Source organism: Thalia democratica, chromosome 1 (genome assembly GCF_965202585.1).
Source record: "Thalia democratica chromosome 1, ktThaDemo2.hap1.1, whole genome shotgun sequence".
Classification (NCBI taxonomy): Eukaryota; Metazoa; Chordata; class Thaliacea; order Salpida; family Salpidae; genus Thalia; species Thalia democratica.
The window spans coordinates 38635823-38645114 of record NC_139165.1 but is presented as its reverse complement, the minus strand read 5'-3'; the positions used below and the strand labels follow the sequence as shown (position 1 = coordinate 38645114).

At 27.4% G+C, this 9292-nt stretch overlaps 1 protein-coding gene across 1 annotated transcript; it reads right to left on the bottom strand.

Moving 5' to 3' along the window:
• Positions 1-1690: 1690 nt before the first annotated feature.
• LOC145835835 (uncharacterized) lies at positions 1691-4109 on the bottom strand. Its single transcript, XM_082943572.1, has 4 exons — positions 3362-4109; positions 2720-2887; positions 2467-2590; positions 1691-2207 (listed from the first exon to the last, which is right to left on the bottom strand). Exons 1-4 carry the CDS (start codon positions 4107-4109, stop codon positions 1934-1936), a joined length of 1314 nt encoding a protein of 437 aa, XP_082799698.1. The 3' UTR covers positions 1691-1933.
• Positions 4110-9292: the final 5183 nt, after the last annotated feature.

Below are 9292 nucleotides of genomic sequence, written 5' to 3'. Positions count from 1 at the left end.
TTTTAAGTAATAGACAAGAGCTTTTTTTTATAGTTTAATCTTTTATTTTTTTGCTCTGGTGCAAAAATTACCCTCCGTGCAAAATTGAATTTTGGTGCAACGATGTCTATGTGCAATTTTGTTCTCTCGTACAATCTTGTCTTCGTGCAATTTAGTCCCCCTCGTGTAATTTAGTATTCTGGTGCAGTTTTGTCGTAGTGCAATTTCGATCCGTTCCTAAGTTTTACAGCTTTACATCAGATAAAACGCATCGGCTTTTTCTAATAACAGTATGATAGTCTATAACTGTAATTTTTATTTATTTTTTAAACAAGTTTTTCTAATGCAGTGAAAAAGTTTGTAATTTTTAACTACTAATTTTGTAATCATTTAAAAATGTTTATTAATGCTAAATGTCAATAATGCAATCAAATAACACACTAGTCTTTTTTATTAAATTTTAATTCCTTTAGTATATTATCTAAAACGTTTTGGCTTTGTATTATTGTTAATTTTTAACGAAAATATTATTAGGTGGTACTTCAAACCATAAAATGTTTTTATATTGTTTATTGAACAATAAAAAATAGCGCTAAAAGAATCTGGTCTAAGGACTTGGTGTATAAAGGAATCGTTCGGTTATCGAGTCGTACACAATAAGAATATAAAGTTTCAAACGAGCTATTACACATAGTTTTTTTATTGTTTAAATGTTTCATTTTTTAGTAATAAAACAACCAATTAAACGAAGAGAAAAATGAAGAAAATAAAACTAAACGAAAATTAACTCAATTTTGTGTTTACTAATATACAGTAACCTCTCGCTTATTTACTCACATTGTGTCCACAGAAAAAATGCGCAAAAATACGAGAGATCGTAAAGATAAGAGAGGTACCAAATATACTTACTATAGTGGCTGTCTTTTGATATTGCTCTAGTTAAAAGCAGACTGGGGACTTTCCCACTTTTAACAACATGTTTACTTTATTTATAAAATATGAAAACAAAAGATAAAACAATACACAACTTAAAAAAAAGGATTTAACTTTATATGAAATAATAATATTTGTATGAAAAATTTACTAGTTTTAATAATAAGTAGATTTTATCTTTATATTTGTTTGTTAGTGACTTATTTAATACTTAAAATTCATATTCTATTCTACTTATCAATAGCAATTTATAATTAAGCACTTGTTTACAATTAAGTAATGGTGTTGTGTTTATATTCAAAATTTTTTCTATAGCTTTTTACAAAAATTTGCATTTAGTGCTGGATTTCTTCTTTTGAACGAAAATATATAAAATAAAAGACTTATAAATATTCTATACATGCGGTATCAATTTAGCTACAGAAAAATCAAGTCACCACCAAATTCGAACTTGGGATCTCTTGTTTACCAGACAGGCGCTTTAACCAACTAAGGCATGGCGCCGAAATAATGATTTCTGTTTGCTTTTTTGTTTAAAATCTTAAGTCATAAAAAACAATTTGAGGTTTATTTAATGATACAACTAATTGTATTAATAAAGAGTTTTAAATAAGTATTTTGTGTTTTTATACAAAGTTTTTTTAGCTTTACAAACATCTACAGAAGTTAAGCTTGGTTAACATAAAACAGTTTTGTAAATATATAAGCTATGTTGTGTTGAAGTTTTTCTTAACTTTTCAACTAAACTATGTATAATAATAAAGCAGTTTTACAGTTATTGCTTTTTATTGCGTAAAATTTAAAAAAGAATGAATGTGATTAGATATATATATGAATTAGTTTGCACAAAAGTAAACTAAGTATACTCTAAAAATATAATGGTAAACTTAACTTACTGAACTAGAAAAAATACCTTTATTCTATTTGAAACTAAATAATATTTAAATAAGATGAACAAAATATATTTGAACACGTTTAAATAAATAAGAACAAATGCTGGACGAAAACACTTCAAAACTTTTTAACCACAATGAGGAACCTCGCACAGACCAAAGTAGTTGTCTGTACAAGAAATATCGTCAACACTAGTTGCTGAATCTAAATGAGCACAACGTTCCTCCGTTTTACCATTTACACCATCCAAATTGCTCCATCCTTTGAACAAGTTCATGTCGTTAATGATGATGCTCCTCCGCGAAGTTAGGAACTCGAACTTGCCGTTGAGGTCGAAATCTCTCACACCCAACCATAGACGATAACCGTTTTTGACAGCTGTTGCTACTTGCTTTATCGTACTGTTTAAATAATGTTAACTTTGTTTGTGATTTCGTTTTGCGCTGTTGCAATTTTTTTTTTTAATTTCGTTTTGTACTTAATGGTTTTTTTTTATTTAACACTAGTTAAAAGTAAACAAGTATTTTTTTTTTCACTAAAGTCAAACTACACTTTTTTTCTTATAGTGCAAGCCTGTTTGATCAAGTTGCTAGTTGATCAAATTTTTTAACACTTGTACCATTAAACTAATTTCTTTAAACTTTATCTTTTAATACAAACCTATGGTATCTCGACCCCTGATCTGATAATGTTTCTTCTATTAATTTTCCTCCAATATCACGGCACATCAGTTGAGCTTCTTCAATTGTTCCTTTTGATGGTGTCAGAACGAACCTATCACACCCTATAAACGGCAATTTAAGCTGTACAACTATATATGTTATTTGCTGATCTAACTATTTTAGTAAAAACAAATAGTATCTTTTATTTATCGTCTGAGCTAAAATATTTTTCAAAGTTAAATTAGGCTAACCGCAAACAAAAGGTTGTGACTCAAGAGATGGCAGAACGATTCCTTTTTGGCAGGATCTTTGCTGGGGACCCGAGGGCAAGAATCCTTTACGGCACTGGAGGGTAACATTTTCATTGTGACGTAAGACTGTCGGTGCAATGCTGTTTTCTATTGGTTCTAAGTGACATTCTGCAATTAGAATAAGATTACATGCACTTAATAAATATTATAATTTTGTAAGTAAAAAACTTAGTTTTATTACATTTATATTGATAGCTAAAACTAATATTAACTTTCATGACAATTAAACATCAATAATTGCTGTAACTTTTGTAATCATGTTCTAAAGTTTTATGTTGTCTGAGCTTTATTAGGTAAACTTATAAAGAAATTTTTGAAGTCAGACTAGAAACAGAACACAAAAACCTTTAACACTAGTATTAAAGTTCAATTCAAAAAGTGTTTGAAACAAATGAAATAATATTTTTAAACATTTCAACCAAGCAGACTATAAAATTTAAAGGCAGCTTGTATAGAATAATACTAGGAGTTCAACAGAACTTTCAAACAAGCTTTAAAAATATCGGAATTTCAAACTTGGTAACATAAAAACTAATTTGGTTAAAAAAATCTATACAACTTTTAATTAACATATCAACTTACTGGACAGCTGTTCTTCGATAAAATTTTCCTGCTGCTTATTCACTTCCTGCTGTTCCGCCACCAAATCTGTCAAATCCTCAATTTTCACCTCCTGTCGATCAATTTTCTCCGCCTGTCGATCAATTTTCTCCGCCTGTCGATCAATTTTTTCTGCCTGTCGATCAACTTTTACCGCCTGTTGATCAATTTTTTCCGCCTGTTGATCAATTTTCTCCGCCTGTTGATCAATTTTCTCTGCCTGTCGATCAATTTTTACCGCCTGTTGATCAATTTTTCCCGCCTGTTGATCAATTTTTCCCGCCTGTTGATCAATTTTTACCGCCTGTTGATCAATTACCTCCGCCTGTCGATCAATTTTCTCCGCCTGTTGATCAATTTTTACCGCCTGTTGATCAATTTTCTCCGACTGTTGATCAATTTTCTCCGCCTGTTGATCAATTACCTCCGCCTGCCTCTTAATCACCTCGTCCTGCCTCTTATTAGCCTCCGATTGCTCGGCAACTTTCTCGCTCAGCGCATCGATCCTCACAGCCAGCAGCTCGTTTGCGTCGCGGTCAATTTCTCCCTTCTCCCCCTTGGCTCCCCTGGGGCCCTGCTTGCCCCTGGCGACGAACTGGTTGCCAGGGACGGTGTTAGGGGGTGAGCCGACGAGGTGGTAGGAGAGACCCGACTCGCACGTGACCTGCAGGTTCTGGTTGGTCGCGAAGGAGGCGGCGAGGTTGGTGAGGAGAAATAACAAAAGTCTCATTGGTTATTTAAGCAGTTTTTAAAAAAACTCTGTTAAAATTATGGTGAAAATGTGCTATTGTTACGTTTGATATTATAAATTTGTTTTTTTTTACATGTAAGTTACTTTTTGTGAATATTAACCTTGTTAAGAAAGCTGTACAAGAAAAAAATTTGGCTTGTATATTAAAGTTAAGTATTATAACAACAGTGTTATAAGTTTTACTAATACAAATTTTTCACTGTTCAGTTAGACAGAACAGATCTTCAGTTAGTTTACAACAACAAAATTAAACTTATATATATGTACAATATACATATGCTGTTGTGAAAATTTAAGTTTAATTATTTTTTATATTAAGTTTCAAATCAAAGCAGATCAAGAGTAAGCGATACGGAGTAAATAAAAGTGCAACCATAATGAAAAAGAAATTACTTTGATATTTTCACTAACTATAGCTTTGATCAGACCTAGTTGTAGTTAGATTAAAAGCTTTAGTTTGTATAGTTTTTATTTAACTTTGGTTATTTTTCTTTGCTAAGCAAACAAAATTTTTTTTATGAGTAGTATAAAAGCAAAACTTTAAACATTTAATAACAGTTTAATGTTATTACAAAATAACTGTTAAACTAAGTTATCTAAGAATAGTTATAAATTATTGTTGTATATTACAACAATTATTACATAACATAAAACTTTCTGTAAAAAGAAACTATTGACTCTGTTCAAATCAAACACCGATCAAGTTAAAACCTTTTTAAAAAATAAAAACTAAAAATCGAGCTTGTTTACTTTATAGTACACTCATGCCTATTAGACAACTGTATTAAATCTAAAGTAAGTTGAAGTTCATTAACTATGTAGTACACAAAACTAAACATCGAAAAAATTTCAAATAAACACTTTGACAGTTTAAGAGCCTAAAGCATAACATTTCGTTTAGACTTTATAGTAATCGGTCGTTGTAAATAGAAACAGTTTTATCTAAATATTGAATAATTTTCAAAATTTTATGTTCGGTTTTATCAAAATTTTCAAAACTTCAAATATAATTATAAAACCTTTGCATGTGAGCTTTTTAAACGTAAACTTCAAGTAAATAAGAAAGCTATATAAAAAGCCAAACACTATGTCAATACACAGTCTTAAAGATTTTAAATACTTTAACAACTCTTGGCTCGAGTACGAAGAATTAATGAACTTTAATGCAGATTACGTATATTATTCTCTACTAAAAAGTTATTCTTCATACTAAATAAATAAAAAATTGTATTTAACTGATGAAGAAAATTAAAATATGCTAACATTTTTGATCGTTATGTTAATGGAAAAAAAAAAGTACTTTTTTTAAAGTAGTTTAAATCTTATAAAAACTAGACAAAAAGTATTTAACACTGTACAATTTTTCTAATTATTTTACTAACAGTACAGGTATCAGTACAGTAAAATAGAACTTTTGTTGAAGCAAAATACTCTTATTTTTCACCTAAATAAACAAACAGAAATAATTCTTCAATAAAATATTAGTATAACTTTTAAATATATTTATTGATTAGCTATGCAGATATCTAAAACTTCTATGTTTATTTATAACTATGAATTAATAATTAAGCTGTAACTGAATAGATAAACCCTGACTATTTTAACCCAATTTTAAAACCTAATAAGAAATTTTGTTCAACAAACAAAAAAATTGCAAGTAACTTTATTGATCAAAATAAGTTTCCTTTATCATTTCCAATCTTATTATTAATAAAAGCTTCAAATTTTTATAGAAATATTTACGACTAAAAAATAAATTAAAATGTAAAAATAAAGCAAAAACTGTAAAACATCAATCTTTGTTATGCAATGGCATAATAAAAAGTAAGATTTAATAAGATTTTAATAATGACATTTTGTCACCTAAACCTGGTAGTAAAAAAAATCTTAATTTGCACATCTTTATTTAACTTACTAATTATATAATAATTTAACATTATTTTAATGAATCTGTTAAAAGATTTAAAGTTATTCCGTGCAAAAATGTCACTCCGTGCAAAAGTGACGCCGTGTTAAAGTGAAACTCCGTACTAGAGTGTCACTTTGTGCTAAAGTTTCTACATTCATAAAATACCTTGAAATAATAATTCTTTGAAAAGGTTAAAATAAGTTTGTATAATAGTAGTTGGTTATAGAATTTATAATTAACTAAATACTTTAAAAAAAATTTGAACTGTTTTTTACTCATTTGAGTAGAATTTAAAAAGTAAAACAGCAAACTATCAACTGTGAAATTGAAACTTAAGTGATACAAGTTTGTAAAAAACACTTTTTAAATTAATTTAAAGTATACTGTAAAACTATAACACATATGCTAAATTATATGTGTTAAAAAATAATTGAAAGTCGATTGTGCATGAATAATTATAAGTTAAGCCGAAATTCGGAAACAAAGTTTTTCTAATTCAGCGATCCGTCCTTACCGGGTGCGCCTCGGTAGCCGCGAGGTCCCTGTTTACCGACCGTGACCAAATTGTTGCTGGTATTTTCGTATTCATCGCAAGAATAAGTTTTAGTCACGTGACACGTTTCGTGACCGAATGCTGCGTTGTAAGTGATAAGTGCTAATACGCACAAAAATCGAGCAGCAAAAATTGACATTAGCTTGACTTTTTAGCAATGTTTGTTAAAATTGTACAATAAAATTCTGTAAACATAGTTTTAGATTAGTTTAAACAAAGTAAAAAGCAATGTTTATTACTAGTTTCATCATAAAAATTATCGCTTGTACGTTTGTTTGTTAATTGTGGCTCATCTTTGAATCTAAACTTCTAAAATAAAACTTTCAAGTTATATTGGTTTTAGACTCAGATATTAATATCTTAAAATTGATTAAAAAGTTTTGTACGAAGCCCTTAGTGTTTTACAACTATTACTTCTACATTGTGTACTGATATAATTTACACGAGTAATTTTAACTTATAAGTGCACCTTTCTAAGCCAACAACTTGCTAAAATTTTAAAATTCTAAACTCAAAAAATTATATTTTTATAAACTTTCTTAATAAAATAAAAAGAAAACTAAACCGGACTACTGTGAATTTTGTAAAGACTCTTGTTAATACTACTAAATGAAAGTAATACAAAACAGCAATCATTTTTTTACTTTTCTGCTCTAGAAAATTTTATATTTTTAACTATAAATCTGTTAAGTCACTGATTGTTATATAGGATTTTTTTTTACCGGAAGGCATTTGTTTACGTGTAGGAAAGTTTTGTCTATTAATATGTTTTTATGCCTAAAAGTTCTTTAAATTTAATCCATAAAAAAAGAGGTTGTAAAAGTACCTGGTGGTTTATACTCGTATGATGTTTAAAATTTTTACACGTTTTTTCTCTGCAGACTCAATTATCATGTTTGTATTCAAACGTGTAAACTTGATTGCAGATTTGTAGGTAAATTATTTTATAAGAAAAAAATAAGAGGTTGAACTCTAAAGAATGCTGTTTTTATTAGTATAAATAAGTTGTGTCTTTTTTAACAAAAATAGTGAGTATAAATACAACTTGTATAAATCAATAATTTTTGGTATTTTAATTAAAACTGAAACTTTTGGTTATATTTATTTTTGAAATGAAACAATTTGTAAAAACTTACAAATTTTTTTCTCAGACATCTATTTTCATAAGTTCAAACTTTATTTTGAAAGTTTGACAAGTACATGTTGTAAGTTTTAATACTTAAAGATATAAAGTTACCAACCTATATCTTTATACAAGTTACGCTTAAGGCTTTTATTACTTTAGAAAATAAAGTAAAAAGTATTTAGGTAAACTTAAACATTTAATTTAATGCATAAATTAAGAAGTAATCATAAAATCGTTTCGCTTAGCTTGTTTACAAAAGTTTAATCAATACATGTGTTGTATAATAAAACAGTGTTTATGCATAATCAGTTTAACAGTAATTTAATATTAACAGTAAAAATTAAGTGAAAATAAAAAGTATTTTATATTTTATAAACTTTTAAAACATTTTTGTTTATACAAACTTATAAAAATAAAATTAGTTCTTAAACATGAATATTAAACTTTGATTGAAAGTACTATTAGATTTTTGCATTTATTATTTTTTACTTTTAGAAACAATTAGATTTATGTAGTAACATACGTGTTCTTGAACATACAAGCTAAGTGAATCTTATTGACATTAATTTTTTTTCTGTCTAATAATTAGGTATTTAAGTTTTTAGATGTTATCAGCAAAGCCTAGATGTTCACCAACAATCACAATTAGCATTAAATTTATACACGACCATCTACAAAAACCTACGTTTTATTCTGATTTTTTTTATCAGTCTAAACTTAAAAAGTATTATTGTTTTCTACATGTTTGATGAATGGTCTAAATATAAAATTTTACTAGCTGTAAGATAAATATCTAGAAGCAATTTCTTTGGCTGTGAGAATAAAAAAAACTTTTTTTTACGTAATGTAAAAGTGAGGAATTTACCTATATTTGCTGCAAAACGTTTTAAATCGTACTGTTTAAACAAGTTATATCTAGTATTTTTGTTCTTTAATACATAAACTAAAATATGATTCATCATTAAATTAGTTGTAGTAATAAAAATACATACAAAATCTAAGCCAAAAATGGAATATATATATATAAAATAAACATGCCTTAAACATTTTAACATTATTAATAAAATATCACTTTTGTATTCTATTGCCACAAAAACTTTTAATTCAGTTAACTACAAAATCATTTAGACGAATAATTACACAGATAAAAATTAGTGGGAAGAAAAATAAAAACTACTTTTCAAATAGAATACAATTGGCTTACTCAAAGCAAAAACAGAAAGCCAGTTTATATTCGTAAAAAAAGTACGTTATCAATAAATTTAATAACAAAACAAACATTTAAGCTAATTTGACAAATAATTTTTTTTTAAAACCATCTATTTTAAATATTTTTTTGTATAAAAGCTGTTTTGGTACAAAGTGAAGATTTTTCACATTTATGTAGCAATTAAGGTTTAAAACATTCTATTAGTATATTACTGGAAAAGTTAATTAAACTGCAAAAGCTTCCTATAACATTGATATATTAAATAAAGTATTTGTTTCCAACTAAGTATGTGTTCAATTCATAATAATCAATGCATGTACTTTACAGTATACCAAATTTCAGATTTTCTGAAAATGTAGTTTTA